The sequence below is a fragment of the Rhagoletis pomonella genome, unplaced genomic scaffold (genome assembly GCF_013731165.1).
Source record: "Rhagoletis pomonella isolate Grant_MI unplaced genomic scaffold, Rhpom_1.0 Rhpom_scaffold_00010, whole genome shotgun sequence".
Classification (NCBI taxonomy): Eukaryota; Metazoa; Arthropoda; class Insecta; order Diptera; family Tephritidae; genus Rhagoletis; species Rhagoletis pomonella.
Genome location: NW_023458564.1, coordinates 5,347,313 through 5,364,833, shown reverse-complemented (window position 1 = coordinate 5,364,833; position 17,521 = coordinate 5,347,313). Strand labels below are relative to the sequence as shown.

Below are 17,521 nucleotides of genomic sequence, written 5' to 3'. Positions count from 1 at the left end.
TTTCGGAGATCACCACATCTCCTCATCAGACTTCTTTTTTCTAGACTAATAAACAATCGTGGTACAAAGCTCAATAAAAAATATTAAAAATAAAATGTTAACAAGCCACAATAACATTGACAAATACGAAAAATCTCATATCTGAACAATCAGTTGTATGGGAGCTATAGGTTATAGTTACCCGATCTTTTTAATTTTCACTGTAAGTTTTCTGTTGATAATTATTGAAAAGAGTGCGGAATTTCATGTTCCTAGCTATATAAATGGAGGAGTTATAACGCAACATTTTATATCTGAACAATCAGTTGTATGGGAGCTATAGGTTATAGTGACCCGATCTTTGTAATTTTCACTGTAAGTATTCTGTTGATAATGGGTGCAAGTATTGCAAAATTTCATGTTCGTAGCTGCATAAATGGAGAAGTTATAATGAAAAATCTCATATCTGAACAATCAGTTGTATGGGAGCTATATGTTATAGTGGTCCGATTCTTCCGGTTCCGACAAATGATTAATACATTATAAAAATACACCCACCTACCAAATTTCATCCGGATATCTCGAAAACTGAGAGACTAGATTGCATACAAACAGACAGACAGACGGACAGACGGACAGACGGACAGACGGACATGGCTAAATCAACTCAGCTCGACGTTCTGATCATATAAGTATACATTTTCATGGGTCTATCTCTTTTTGTTCTGGTACTTACAAACATCGGACCAAAGTTATAATACCATTTCATGCTCATGAACGGTATAAAAATGGCCGATCCAATATGGCGCCAAAATTTAAAAGAAATATGTTTAATTTGAAAAAAAAATATTTATTAAATTTGAAATTTTAAAGATATGACAAATTCAAAAAATTATTTAACAAACTCAGTGCAATGTAGAATAGCAATATGGGTATCAAATGAGAGAGAAAATTCTGTAGAATTTAAAACCAATAAAGATTATTGGTAAACCAGGACAAATAAGTATGTATTGAATAAATTTTGTCTTTTTAAGTTAATAAAGTTTACAGGACGAAATTCTATGAAGAGGTCGTGCGTGTATAAGTCCTCAAACAACAATTAAAAAAAATATAGCAAATTTTCAAGGATATTTAAGGACAAAATTGTTTAAGGACATTTTCCATACCCACTCGTCCTTATGCACAAAAAATCTATTTTGTTATAATTCTACAGAATTTTTTCTTTTATTTGATAGCCTTATTGTTATCCTACATTGCACTGAATTTTTTAAATAAATTTTTGATCATATTTTTTAAATTTCAAAGTAAGAACAAAAAAAAATATTAACGTCAGAGAGAAAAAGTAAGTACTGCGTTTGCTATAATTTACCCATAGTTTCGCCAATATATTAATTTTTTTGTGTGTAAAATTTACTGGTGCACGTTTACTGTCGATTGAATTATATTGTAATCCTGTTTGCGTGCATTTTACATGAAATTGACTGAAAAAAATTAATTTAAAAAAAACATCTTCCGAAAAACTTTTTTCAATATTATATGCTACAAAATGGCATCTTAAACAAAATGTCGGACATGGTCGGATTCAGTACTTGGTATTATAGTTTAAAATATAACTATCTTGAAATGGACATAGATTTGTTATTCGTAAAACATGGAAAAAAATGACTTTTGACTTTTTCTTTAAAGTGCTTTTATTTACTGCAATATTTCATTAAAAACTTATTATTTGAACATTTTTTTTACAAAACTTTAAAATCATACCTTATATAGAACTCACCTGTAGAACAAAAACGCATTTTACAAAATTAAAATCGATCGCCCCTATGGATTTTGGCGTTCTTTTAAACTTTAGCATTACATTTCAACTTTTCGGAGCGATGCGTCAACTAACACTTTCACACTGATCGCAAAAATAAGTGCGAAAGGGCGGGATCTGCCTTGGACATATTTCGATAGTTGAAACATCATTTTAGTCAACCCAAGAGAATAAAACCCCAAAATCGATACTCTACTTTTTCATTTATGCGCACGAATTGGTTACCAAATATCACTGCAAGTTATAAACAAATAAATGAAAGTATATTTTTTAGTGAGTTTTTATGCTTTGGGTCCTTTGGGGTCTGGGATTTTTCCCAAAACAGGTGTTCTGATTTTCTTTAATATTACCTTATTTTTTACCCTAAAGAAATACGTTATACAGATCCGTAATCTACGACCCAAAATTAAATTTAGATGTCTCGGTGTTATTTTTTTGTGTGTCATTTTATACATTTTATATACAAAGCATGTATATTTGTGTATTCTTTAAATTTAACATATTTTATAAAATGTTGTATATGTACATGTTTGTTTATGCATAACGAGTATTACATCTTATTTAAAATATTTAAATTTCTTATTACATACGTGTTAAGTATAACTTTTAATTTATCTAATCAAGTATTCGCTTTACACACTAACCATCCGGTTAAATTTATTCACTGGCATCCCAGTCTGTATTTGATTTATCATTACTTTGCTTATGCATAACTAACTTAGGTAAGTATGTACATACACACACCTGTTCATATGTATTTACATACATATGTATATAAAAATGTACGCGTATACTTTGTAATTAGCCGCGCCAAGTTTTATAAATTTCGCCACTTGAACTATGCACTGTACTTGGAGATGGGCCTTTGCCCATACATTCAGCATTACAACCGGGCGAGTCACAGGCAAATCGCGCACAACTGCAATCACCTCCGCTGCCGTTTGTTCAACTATGTATGTGTGTAGCCGTTCAACCGTCCTTACTCCAACATTACTAGGTTGTAACCGCGTTCGCCCTATTGCTGATTAACTAGTTTATCACCGCGCAGTCGACCATGCTTTGAGAGCAACATCACAGTACAAAACAGTTTGTTGAGTCAGCAATGGCTGCTGACGCTGGTGGAACTGTTGGTGGTGATGCTGTTGAGTAACATCCTCGGCTGTATCATCTTGTATTCGGTGTTCGCTTGAGAGCGCAAGTATACTGTCAACAGTGGTGTCATTGGTGCAGTGCGACAAGGCCATGGCAAGCAATGTGGCAACTCTATGACCGAACGTTTGATATGGCTGTTGCACATGCTGCTGTGGCTGTTGCTGTGGTTGTCGCTGTAACTGCGGCTGTGGTTGCGTGCTGCTGGGTGGGTATATTTTACAATTGCTTTGGTTGTTGCAAGCTGGCATCCCATGGAGGATGTTTTTACTTTGCTCGTAAATCTTATGTTCGCTTACGTTGCCTGTATTGTTGCAACAAAATGTTAATATTTGTAATAAAACGAATGCACCGACTATCGCGCTGATTAGTTTGGTTGGCTGGGCGGCAGCGCTGTGTCGCGATGTGGGTGCAGAATTCGTTTGCATCGCTTCTGGTCGCTCACCTGTAAATCGAAAGATAAAACAACAATTAGTCTGCTGCTACTTGGGTGAAAACACTTGTTAATGCAATGAAGAAAGTCAATAGTGGTTGCTTTTATTTGCTTACGATACTGATCTACGATTAGTTTTCTGATTGGTTAAGCTCCTAATACCGTTTGAAGTGCACCCATTATTTCTATATTCCCAGCATACGTTTTCAAAAAAGGGAAACAACTGCACAAATTTACGAAAAGTGTGCCTCGGATAAGACCCCCTTCTATTGGTGACGACCGCTGAAAACGTATAAAGGACTACGGTTTGAGGGTATACACATGGAAAATCTGAATCCTTAATGGGGGAGGTGTGTCTGCCCGGCTAGTTGATGTTCTGAGAACGAGAAATGCTGGCATAACCACCATCCAAGTAATTCGATGGACGGGGCGTGGAGCCTTGCGACGCCTACTACAGTTGCCACGTCAAGTAGCCTTAATTGGGTGCTGGATTTGTGGTAGCAGAGACTTCGTCGCTGAATACTGTTGTTCACACCGTCTGCGAACATCTAGCCGCAATCCAAAATCAAAACGGGATTCTTCAACATCTCGCTCATCTGCGTCCACACCCGACAGAAGAAAAGTACGAGGAGTCCAAGGATCTCTTCTAGGAGCGTACATTCGATCGCTGCCCCGTCACGATATCACGTGAAACGACCGATAACGGACTAAGGCTGAATGACTTCGCCGGGGCCCGTAAGATGGTAGCATACAGCATTAGGTTCATGCATAAAAAAGTCCATCAAGCTACATGGCTATCTCCAGATCGAAAAACGAGAAACAAAATCGATCATATTGTGGTGAAGGAATGCACGCATACCGTGTTTTAGGCGTGTGTACCCTCCGAGGCCAACCATCGACGCTGGTTACTATCTAGTTGCAGAAAGGATGCGTCCAACAATGCAAGGAAATCTCAACGTCTAACAGCTGAAATAACAACAGATGGGTAATTTATTCTCCCCTCGACCATCACACCTGCCTTCTGAGCGCACAAATGTAATATGCGCGAGCAGTGGAACCGCTCATCAAGTGCCGCCGCCGAAGAAGTAGTAGGATACCAACGAGCCCGAGAAAAACACTGGTCTTTGAGATCGTTATAGGGAACTGAAGAGCGAAACGAGACGTATTTGCCGCAACAAGGAGAGAGATGCCGAAATGCGTGAGTGCGAAGAACGAAGAGAAATATGCCGGCCGGCAGTAAAAACGCCCGAAAATTTATGATAGAATTAGGCGGCTTACGTAAGATTTCAAACCTACGCTGAACTCCTGCAGGAACAGCCATGCCCAGGCGACAGCTGGGCCACAAAAGCGACTGCTTCCTTGAACAGCGTCGGCGTAGGACGCAAGCTCCATCCTACCTTGCTGGCAGCCGGCATCTCGAAGGACTGGGAAAGGTATGGGTGCTGTTGTATTATCCCTTTTTAGATTCGTTAAGTTTGTCGAAGTACCCCTATACATCATTGCCAGCGTGAGGTTCTATTTGTCCGCCTCGTTGAAGATCCGCAATGCCAGGGTATTGGTTTGGGTTGGCCGAGGTTCTGTGAACTGGAATTCACTCGAGGATGCCAATTCCCACAGTTTAGAGGTGTGAATGTTTTCAAGCCCGTTAATATTCCCAACTTTACGCTTTTTACTTGCGGCGAAACTACCTGGGGCTCAGTTTAATTTGGTTATCTGCTGGATCAGCAGCTAATTTGTAGCAACCTAGCCGAGATGGGGATGGATTTTCAGTGCAGTTCGTTTTGCGCGCTCCCGGATGCAGCAACCTTTTTGCGAGCTTTGGAGCAGCTGGGGCCAGATTCAGGTCAATTGCCTCTGCTGCTTAAAAGTCGATGTGCTTTGCGTGGAGGACTTTGTGCCTCCTTCCTTACTCTGAATTGGAGTAATGCCATAGCCGGTTATAGCAAAACGAACCCTCCACATATTTAGCGCTTCCCTCGAAGAGTTTGGTCATACCTACATATATATCCTGAGGAAGGTTTACCCACAGGGGGCTCAGCCATATCCTTCGAAGGTGAAAGTGACCTAAGAGGAGATGTGTAGGATCATTTGGAGGATTTGTAGGATCATTCAGTGCCGTCAACTTAATTTTATTGCCATTTATAACGGCAGAACTTATATCACTGCAGGGATCCGTGGCTATTTTAAAGCTGTTAATCATCCTGGATCGTTGGTAAGCTACTCAGAAGAGACATTTCGGTAACCGAAAAGAAAGGAAGGAGAAAGAACGGAGTATGGCAGAGTTATATGGCGCTGCAAGTCCTCGGTTACTCTTGGAGCCGAACAGATATCCGGGAGGCTCCATAAGAATAGAAAAGCCCCTGACTGGAATCCATCCAATGGGCGCAGAAAAACGTATGATACCCTGTTTAAACCCCATTATTGACTGTGATTATACCATAAAATACCTCTGAGCTGTAGAATTTTGAAGAAAAATTTAAGTTTACGTGTATTTTCATGGAATTTTTCTTGGGTGTTTCCCACCAAATTTTGAGGTGGGAGTGAATAAGAATTGTCGCCAAAAAAAGTACTATAATGTAGATGTTTCTCGAGTCCGTTAATTTGTTGCAAACAACCCTAATGTGAACTAAGGTATAACAACCCTATGCACAAGTGTTAACGTTACTTCAAGAACTAGTTTATTACTCGTTACTTAGCGTTACTTCATAAACTAGGTTATTGCATCAGCCAGCAGAGGAATCGGATTGTGATTCTGTAACACAATTTGGAGTCCTAATGCACTCACCTTGTAGCACGTGAACGCGTATACTCGCTATTTCTGTGTTCGATGGGTAGCAGGAATATTTGCCCGAATCAAGTAGATCAGCATCGCTGATGAGTAATATTGATTTGGTTTCTTCGGATTTAATCATTTTGAATTTCAAACGACCACCCGAAGTTTCCTCTGAAAGTACCTGTGGATGAGAAAGCAGAAAAAGGTATTAAATATTGGTTAGTCGAAAAAGTTTCAGCAAGTTTTTCTAATAGATGACGCTATATGCAGATATTAATGCATTAATAAAAAAATACAACCCGATAAAAGCTAGAAACCAAAAGTTCATTTGACAAAAATTCCATTAAAAATGGTGTACAAATCCGCGGCGAATTTTTCAACTACCAAATATTGCTTGAAATAAGATTTATGGAAAAAATGTGCATTTTCATTTTTAGCGATTGAGTTAAAGCTCTTCAATCCTTCTGCGACTTTCTCTCTCGCACTCCTTCTGCTGATATCCTTGGCACAGCTAGACCACTGGGTGTATTTTAAACTAAAACCACAGTGCATAATTATTGAAGTATAAAATAGTTTTTTCTCACGGTAGACACAGAGCGTTAAATACCCGTAAAATTTTATTACCACCACCACCACCAGGCGGGCCATTTTTTTTTTGGGAAAATGCGTGGCTAATATAGTAATCAAATCTAACTGTGAATAAATTTTTAGAAATATCTCATCTACTGCGCCCCCCCCCTATTGGAATAATTACTTCTATTCATAAGGGTCAAACGTGTTCTGAATTTTGATCAAATTGGACTGTAAATGCAGTTTTTAGAAATATCTCGACTCCTGCGACACATATCGGAATATTTGTTATAAATAAGTCTCCATTCAGAAGGGTGATATATGCCCTGACTATAAATCAAATCGGACGGTAAATACGGGTTTTAGAGATTTCTCCACTCCACCGCTACCAGCTACGAATTTGAAGTCAATCGATTCAGTAGGTTTTGAGCCTACAAAAGACATACCAACAGACACACATAACCTTTTTATATATAAGGTTGTATTTGTGCTTGAAAATTACTTGTAATACACTAGTCGTTGATATTACAAAAGTAAGTTGAAAAAATTGGTACATTTTTTATGAATATATGCCAGCTGTACAATTGTATCAAGGATATCAACGAGGGTATAGATGTACCTTAGCCCCTCCCACCGACATATGAGTGATGCAAACACATAAAAAATTCTATTACTTGATTCGTAAATAAAGACAAGAAGTAAGTTTTAGCTTTTTAGATGCGTCAATAATATTAAAAAATACAGCTGTACCAATGATACTACACAAGGGTTAATTTGTCTTTAGCTGTTTCGCTTTTTATGCTTCTATAAAACTTTATGCAGCTTATGCGTGCTTCAATTTCATTTATTTATTTAGGTACTTTTTTATAATCGTTTATAGATTATGTCTTTGTGCGCTCAATTGTGCAATTGTGCGAAACCCGGTTTTCACATATACATAAATTCATCCTTACATTTCCCCTCGTAAAAGTATTATCAATGCCCTGTGACAGCACAAAAACCATCTGAATCAACACTACTTTCACCACGTTCGCGGTTTTGCTGCATTTTTCGCTGCTGATATCCTCAAGCTGCTACTTTAACGTTCACAGCTTACCCATTTATGCGCGAACTTTTTTTATTAAAATTTTTTTGTTGGTTTTAATTTTTTATATACTCATTTTTATAATCAGTAATTTCTTTTGTTATTTTTCAATTCCCGCCTTTCACTCCTGCAAGTCTACAAATGCGATATGATCAGCTTGTAAAGCAGATTTCCTTGATCCAATCGCCTTCGTCTTCTTCTCCCTCTATACATATGTATGTATGTATGTATGTATGTATGGCCTTCTTTCGTTGCATGGCTTCAGGTTTTTCATTGCATGTGGCAGTTGCAAGTGGCATGCTCGTTAAATCTGAGCAGCACTGCAAGCGTTCAACATTCATGCCATGAGCATGAAGGCGTTGCTGCTTATCAATTGCCACGCTGCCAGTAATACAATTTTCAACGCGATTCACCGCCAACACTACGGCAACGATTTCGCTTTAAACTATTTGAAAACGGAAGAGGCCATTAGTATGTGTGCATGTACATATGTATACATACGTATAGTATTTTGTAAGTAAATGCACATCCTTTGCGACAGACTTGTATTTATAACACTTCAGCACTGCAAAGCAAGTGCATACATATATTGTATGTTCTTTTACTCTTGGGCGGTTAATAACTGAACTGTGTGGGTGTGTGTGTGGGTGACATATGAGAAAAATTACTGCGATAAAAGTTTTTAAAACTGGTTACTTGCTTGTTTTCACGCAGTTCTACAGGCGCTACAAAGCAGTTCCTGGTTTGCTGATTTGGCTGGCTGTTGGCATTGCGGTACTTCAACTCGATAATTTATTGATGAAATTTTTTTGGTAGCGTGCCAACATGAAAACTTGATTTTGGCGTGTACGAGTAGGTACACAATTTTTGGCAAACATTTTTTTGTCGATAATGAAACTCCTTCAACTAAAATGCCTTAAGTTAATACTTGTGTATTCTTACTTGTTAAAGTTTGAACAGGAAAAAGACGGCGAACTACTATTTGTGGTTTGTATTGAGTTAAGTAACAGCGCAATGAGCTTAATGGTACACCACAATGCTTATAGCAATTCTTGTTTTCGGTTTATGGCCTCTGGCCGACTTAGGTACATACATACATGCGTTACGAAACTCATGTAGCAAATAATATAGAGCTTTATATCATGGTACAAAAGGCGGACTCTCTTGCCTGGAGCTTATTATTAAGAATACATAAAAAATAAATAACACTATAAATGGACGCGAATACTCCAACCCTATAAGTATTCAACGCAGTACTTATTTGTGTAACAGAAAAAGAGCAAGGCCTTCTCTGTGATGGCAGGAACAGTTGGAAAAGGACTTCCAGTTGGTTGGATCAGGAGAGAAACGGCTGGCGTGCTTTATTGGAATCGCTGAAAATCGCTTAGGCAAAGAATACAGCGTTTCAGTATATTCCGCCAAAGTTTGTCAAATCGCTCTCTGTGTGGCCCCATTATATTTTTTTGCCGTAGGCGAATAGAGCGTCACACAAGAAGAAGAAGAGGAGGAAGAAGAAGAAAAAATACTAAAAAACCTCGACATCTATTTATCCATTGCTATATGTGTAAAAGCAACTGATATCAAGCAACTGGAGACAGACTTGCCAGACAGAGAGAATGCGATTTAGGTAGCCTCTAGCATTAAGTGTTTTCCATGAATGTACTCTACGAGAACATTCCAATTTTATTCGTTTGTGTCGGAGTAAGGTAATATCCCGTAAGGACCTATATATTGATATATATATTGAATCAGATACACGTTTTTTTTAATAGTAGTTTACTCAGGGAAATGGGTTTATATGGGTACGTCTAACTCTTCTTCTGTTGAATTGGAAGTTTTGATTAGTGGGCCATTGCTCACGAAAACTCGACGGGAAACATCGGTAATACCGAACCCAACATAATGCTGTTATTTTGATCGCGATACCTCGGATCCGACACCGGTCGCTATTGCTCCGCTGCGACGCAACAGGCAACGCGTACAGAACCCGGCGCAAACCCATCAGTAACAGCCTCTAGTTGGACGGGGATATGTGTCAGTCATCAGTAAGAGGTCTTTCTTAGTCATCTTGTTGGAAGTTTTACAAATCAACGATGCCGACTTTGAGAGATTAGTCGAAGGCTTATATCTCTTAGTTCTTTCGATGAGAGAGCTTTTTGACCGACCGCTGTACCTTATGCTGTGCACCTGACTAGCTTTTTGCCCATTACAGAATCGACATCGTTGGGTACAATATTCTTGAAAGCATTGGAGCAGAGCGGAAGGGGTTACACATAAGCTGGCTTTGAAATTGACCGACCGTTTGTGATCAAATTGTCAAAAGTACTCTTGTGGTTTTATTTACATAAGGCGTGGTATTGATGAGGCGTTGGCTAATATACCAGGTGCAAATCGCATCAGTTTGGATAAGGCTTGTCCGCCTCCTTTGCTCTTTTCATTTTGCAGAAGTCAAGGAGTGATTTGAGTAGACTTTTAAACCCGCACCTCAAAAAAGTGCTAATATGGCCTAAGGACTTTTTTCGAAAAGGGATTCAGTCATTTCCTTGGTAATAAGGAGCTTTTATACATTCCCTCTTTTACGGTTTTCTTTTTCTTTTTTATTTTCTTTTTATTTTTGTTTCTCTTTTTCTCCCTCTCCCTCTTTCTCCCATCCTCTGGCTCTCTCTCTTGCCTGAAGCGGGAGATAATGTGAAAATCACAGTTCTCTGAACCTTATGACAGCTTGTGCTTATCAGGAGGGGAAATCTTGTGATACGGTTCTGTTAAATCTGTTTCCCAAAATTAGAAATGTTATCTAATATTGCTGGGAACAGAAATCTAGATATTTATGTATCTTCAATACTACAGTGCGTCACCATTGCCTTTGCTGAAGTGGCTGAGTGGTAAGATAACCCCAATACTAATCCCGAGCGTATATATTGCACAATTTTTATTAATGGCTGCAAAACTGCCTCCCGGTCGGGATCCGGAGTCCATATCGATATTTACACCCCTCTTGAGGAATATGACTCGTAGCCCGTGGTATTTTCAATCGTCAAGGCCATCGAATACATACGTGGTGGAAAGTTGGTGGAGAGCCAGCAGTTAATGTTTCTATAGTGACAGCCAAGCTGCACCCATGACATTGACCGGCTCTCTAACTACATTCATTAGATAAAAAGGTCAAGTCTCGACTAAACTATTATGGAAAACATAACGAACTTACTCCATAATATATACCTGATAATGAGGCATCTGATCATTTGGCCACAGAGGGCCCAGGCCGGTTAGTCATCGGACCGCAACTGCACCTGCGGTGAACTCCCACTTTCGGCCACCTCAGAAACTGGGTAAATATTCAGCTTAACAATGACCTGTTGGCTTCAGGTTGCCAAACGTAAGTTTCCCTCAATCTGAGAAAGTCCAGCTGGGTAGGTATGTATTTGGTTTCACTGAGTAGACAACGCACTGTGTAAGGCATACATGACAACCCCAAACGGTGGAACAATTTTAGTGCTTCTACCCCACCTTTGCAAGGATTAATATGAGGCTTTTGAACGTTAAACAATCTATGTCCATTTATTCGTAAATAGTGAGGATTTTAAAGATATTGGAGGGAAAACGAGCACGTTATTTCCGACAAAATAAAAAAAAACCGATGTTCGTAAAGATTAGTAAAAGAACCTTTTTGTTCTGGACCTATAGCGTTTGCCGAAAATAGAGTCACTTCCTGAGAGATGAATACCCATTCCGTGACAATTATATGTACAGGTACTTTAGGGCGCTGATATTCCACCTCTAAATAAGAATTATGTGGTATAAATTTCAGTCATAAATAAACTCACCTTCACGATGTAAATCAATATAAAGTTTGACAGCAGAACAAAAAATCCCCGTTTACAATATGCCAGTAGCATACCACTCCACGCCAGTGCGACTGGAATAGTGTAGACTACTAATCCATTGGAATATATTTACAAAAATATATAGGAAAACAGACACAAAATTAAATACAGCCCGATTCCCTTGAATAGGTACACATATTTTCCTCAAGATCCAAGCTTATATCTGGACTTGTGGGCATCAGAGAAGTTTACTTTTAATCTCGTTTTAAAGAATGGTTAATATTGAAGAAAAGTGATGAAAATTACGAAAAAACCTCGATTACTTTGAATTTTACTCTCCTAAAAATAATGCTTATTATTTTGATTCACTTGAATATGTATAAGGATGAGTAGCCTCCTTATGTGTATAGCAAAGTTATTATAATTGCACTTAAAATATTTTTAAGAATTTAAAGGATAATCAGACCTATAACATAGCAAGAATGGGCGAAGTAGGGGCACTTTCAACTGCAAAAATGTATAAGTGGAGGGCTTCATAGATCCAGGACTTTGCAGGTGATCTGTTGGAAATAAAACTGAAGGAAATGTTTTTGATAGCTGAAGCCGGCGTATTGTCGAGATAGTGGACCAAAATTAAAGAAAACCGTAGTTGTTGATGACATCACAATGGAACTACGGATTACTCTATACACTTGTGCTCAGAAAATGTAAATAAAAGGCATCAAATTTGCTATAGTAAATACTAAAAAATAATTGTTTTCTCCGGCGAAAAGTTAAATTTTGATGGCTACAACGGGTTTAATAATAACTGATACAATTTGTGAAAGGATGAACGTTGTTTGTTTCCCCTGCGTGATCAAGAAGAGCGTATCGCGGTTTGACCGTTCTGGACAACAGTTAAGATAATATTTCGAGTTTCCAAAATTACGAATAATTCATGAAAAAAAAGTATTAAAGACATTTTTTTAATATTTATCGCATATTTTCGCACCTTGTTCTCGATTATGCTAGCAAAGTTACGCACCGATTCGCCCTACAGCCAAAAGAAGCAAAGTCATAATCTTTTCAAAGTTTGTCCTTTTCACAGGACCTAAGCTTAATGGAAAATATTTAGAACTGGATCTTTTGCAAAGTTAGCGTGTCAGACAATGCATGTGATGATTGGCAGTTGTTCCTTCCGGCGATTAAAGTAGTAAGCAGCGAGATGTCCTTGATTCTTCAAAGCGCCTGTAGAAATGTCTACCGGATAGGGGTTTTTCTATACATTGGAATTAAGGATGTAGTATCCAATGATTTTGTTGGTTCAATCTAGTCCTTTCCTTGTGTCAAAGCCTAATTAAGTACCTATTCAAATGAATCAAAATAATAAGCAGAAATTTCGTGTAGTTTGATAAAACGTGGAATAAAATCCGAAGTAATAGAGGCATTTTCTCCATTTTCACCACTTTTCTTTGAAATTGATCATTCTTCAATACGAATTCAAAAAAAACTTCTCCGATGCCCAAGAATCAAGATATAAGCTCAGATCTGAGGAAAAAGTGTGCACCTATTTACGTGAAGCGGAATGTAAATAAATTTTCAAAAATAATATACGTATGAATGTATGTATCTATTTTTATATACATATCTATGTATGTACATACGTATGTAGATTTAATAAAAAAAAAAAAACCATTGTAGCAAAATACATGACTAAAGGTTTTCTCATGTTTTACTGTTTTATCATCCTCAACCCAAAATTTTTACAATTCTAACGATGTACTTTTAAAATATGTATTTTCACTGTGTTTATCTTCCATTCATGAAAAGTATGTATATCTTTCATTTCAATGGTTTCTGCTTGACTGGAATAATGTAGAGAGTCGTCATTCCAGTCCAGCGCTGGCCTGGCTCATTGGTGTGGCGTGCTATTGGCATAATGTAAACGGAGCATAACTCCTCGAACAAGAACAAACATTTTTTTTAAGAACAAACCTTATTGAATAACATTTCTTGCTTATCTAAGACACATTTGTATCTACAACGTTCCTGATAAATTTTCTTTAATAAATGGTAAAGACATGAGTGCTTATGTAAGAGTACACATATACCAGCTTACAGTAGTTATTTACCTTATCTTGATGATACCAAAAAATGTGTGTCGGTGGTTCAGGGCTGAATTTTATTACACATGTCAGATTAATTGTACTTCCTCTGTCCACATACAAATCAGGTCCACCCAATATGCTGGCCGTTGGTACTGTTGCATTAGAATGGAGGGAAATTCGCAGGTTTATCGTTCAAAGAAGCAAAGAAAGAAAAGGAAAGCAAAGGAAAGAACAAATTATTACATGAATTTACTATATACGCCTACATAGCTATGTACGTACATACAGTTACTCACAAAATTCAGTATCCGTGTACTTTTTTTAAATGTTCACAATGATTTACATGTAATTAGTTTTTTTTTTAATTTTTATCTATTAAAATTTGAACTGTTAAAATTTGCATTGAATTTTGAATCTTTTTTTGTGCCGATACTACGCGTTTACTTCCATATATAAAAAGTGAAAAATTTAAGAGTTTTAAATTTTGCAGAATTCTTTTAAAAAAGTTAGGATTTGAATTGCGAATTGCGATGTCCAAAAAAAGCTAATGCAAATGTAATGTTGTCATTCATATTCTGTTCGATTTTTATCTTAGGGATGAAAATAATTCTACTCAAAAAATTGTTCCTCCCAAAAACTATTAATTACCCAAAAATATTTTTTTCATTTATCATTTTGGTTAAATAATTTTTTTTAATATAAATACATTTTATTCTTATATATTTTTGCTCAAATCCTTACAACTCTTTTTTTCTAAATTTCATTATGTATGTACATACACATACATACATACATAATAAACCGAAGTAAAATTGAAATTCATATTTTTTCTCAAAACAAATTTATCGTTTCCAAGATAAAGATAATTTCAAATATTGTTTTCAAAAAAGTTAAACTTTTTTAATGTCTGGTAGTTTTTTTAAATTTTTGTGAGTTATTTTTTTTTTCAAAGAAATCGTTTTCTTATGAGTGTAGGACTTTTTGGGAAATATGTTTCCCTTAGCCCTGAATAGGTTAAATTTATATGACATTTGTTAAAATAAATAAACATAAAGTCTGAATTTTGGATTTATATGGGGTTTGTTGAAATGAGTATAAGCCATATTTAAATTAAAAATTAAAAACAAAAATTTTTTTACATGCATAAAAAGCATTGTGAATATAAAAAAAAAGATCATCGTATACTCAATTTTGTGTGTAACTGTACATACAAATGCCAGAACAGATGTTGGTACTAAAACGTTCAAAGGCAGTAAATATTATATCCGGCTGTATGCCTCAGCAGTACACTAAATAAAATTTATGTTTGCACATCTAAAGCTACCAGTATTTATGTAAGTTAGTTAGTAGGTAAACCTAAGCACATACGTGTACTATATTAAGCCAGATGCATGAACTGGACACACCAAAGCCACTTGTAGTACGTTAGTGAATTTAGTAGAGCAGTAAAAACAAGCAATGTTAAAGGCATGGGCAAAACAATAACAAGGACACTATGTACATTTCAATTATAGTAAATAAATGTACTACATATCAGTATATGTGTACATACATATGTACGTGCAATTTTGTATTTTTTTGAATGGCATAAAGCGAGCTTATGCACTGCCATTTTAATGAAGATATGTGTCTGCTTCCTTTATATGTTTAAATAAATGTATGCGTATATTAAACATAATTATGTACATAAATATGCAAGTAAATGTTTGGTTTAAGAAAAAGAATATAGTGTAAGTGATTTTATTGTCTAAATTAAAAAGGAATGTGGATTATAATTCTCAGAAGCTTGCTCTGGTTTTTTGGCTTAATTGAATGCAGCGATTATTATAGATACCTGTATATTATTTAATCGTTTCTAATCGGAAATAAAATCTGAAAATACATAAACATATTCAGTGAAATGCTGCTAAGCATGCTTTTTATCCCAATTATTATCATAGTCAACATCACCACACTAACTAAGGACTATTCGGCTGACCTTAATACACTTATCACTAGTTATATTTAGTAAGCGTTAAGCATTCGTAACTCCGACAAAATGTTTTGACGTAGAATACGTCTTACATTTCGATATGGAGGCTATGCTCAAATCATGAAGTTGTAATTTTTAGAGCTTTACGAAAACGCTTATTTCACGAGAACTAACCAAGCGATTTGAAAGAAAAGAGTGGCATTTCGAAGACATAATTCCAAACCTATGAACAGATTCATCTTTGTAAGTAACCAATTCGATTTCTGTCGTAGAAACAACGGTAAATATTGGCTTATTTTGGGGTAAACTTTGAGCCTTTAAAGAGCTCTAGCAATTTACGATTTGCAGGTTAAACTTTCGTTTTTGGGATATAGGTTCTTTGGAGCAATAGAAATATTATCGTGCACAAATTTTATATTAAGTTCAACAAATATTAAGCATTTTAATGTAAAAAATTGTGGAAAAAATTTGCATTTTTTTTATTTCCAGAATGCTTGAAAACCGTTCGAATGATTTTCTTTTTGTTTTCTTTAATCAAAAACTCAAGATTCTTCCTTTCATTTGGTATATGGGAAGTATTTTTTGATATCCTCTAAGTACGTTGATTTGATTAAAATATATGGGCATAAATAATTTTCCATACAAAATCACTTCGTCATCAATTTGAAAACACGTGCATGCGGTTAAAGTGAGAGAAGGAGACAAAAAGTATGTGTGTGTAGGTATTTCGAATTTTGAATAACAGATGGCGCAATATTTATAAAAGACAAAGCTGAAGGAGAAAATGTAGATGAAGAATATGATAAACATAAAAGCAAAAACAGAGATAAATACAAAGAAAAATATGAGGATGAGGATATCGGTAAAAGTAAAGACGAAGATAGAGGAAGAAAGATTAAAATAAAGGTAATTATAGAGAAAAGTATATAGACAGAAACTCAATCAGGAGACTATTTCGGGATTTTGGAGATTTTCGGAGTTCTCGGGACTTATCGATATAATAATCGATATTTTATCGATTTTGTTATCGATCTTTTTTATCGATTTTGTTATCGAAATTTTTATCGATATTGTTATTGATTTTGCTATCGATATTTTCGGAACTTATCGATATAATAAACGACATTTTTTATTGATTTTGTTATCGATATTTTAGTCGAATTTGTTATCGATTTTTTTTATAGATTTTCGTATCGATATTTTTATCGATTTTGTTATATTTTTTGTTATCTATTTTGTTATCGATTTTGCTATTGATTTTATTATCGGTTTTGTTATCGATATTTTTATCGATTTTTCTGTCGATACTTTTTTCTTAGTGTGTGCTTTTGTTTTTGAATTGGATGTGCACTTAACCACATCACGTATTCTACGTTTAAATTTATTGGCTGTGTCTCCGATACAGCCTGCAGACCAAGACGAAGGCGCTGGGCTGTACCTTTTTTAAACTGATATAGTATATGTAATAAGCTCTTGTTAGACACTAAGACTCCCTTAAAACCATTTCAACCGTTATGTTACATAAAAAAAATTTACGACTACAGAACGCTTACGCTTGTGAATACGCTAATAGGAAACTGTGGGGTTATTTTACTGGCGAAATAATACACGTTTGAAAGACAACATAAAGGGAGAACAAATTTATTTCTTACAATAATTCCTGCATCTTCGGTTTCCAAAAATGTTACTAAAGGCCGGTTACTCAATGTCTGTAATATAACAAGGAGTGGTAAATGTCGTTAACGTTGTGTTGTGTTGTGTTGTGTTGTGTTGTGTTGTGTTGTGTTGTGTTGTGTTGTGTTGTGTTGTGTTGTGTTGTGTTGTGTTGTGTTGT

General features: G+C 36.1%; 1 protein-coding gene across 2 annotated transcripts in view; it reads right to left on the bottom strand.

Annotated features, from left to right (window-relative positions):
- Positions 1-2,329: 2,329 nt before the first annotated feature.
- LOC118745958 overlaps positions 2,330-17,521 on the bottom strand; it is a 213,536-nt gene continuing 198,344 nt past the window's right edge. For both annotated transcript variants that reach the window (XM_036479639.1, XM_036479640.1), the window contains 3 exons: positions 13,740-13,867; positions 6,163-6,331; positions 2,330-3,389 (listed from right to left, as the gene is read on the bottom strand). In XM_036479639.1, coding sequence (XP_036335532.1) covers positions 2,833-3,389; positions 6,163-6,331; positions 13,740-13,867 — 854 coding nt within the window. In that variant the 3' untranslated portion in view covers positions 2,330-2,832. The remainder of the gene's footprint in view (positions 3,390-6,162; positions 6,332-13,739; positions 13,868-17,521) is intronic.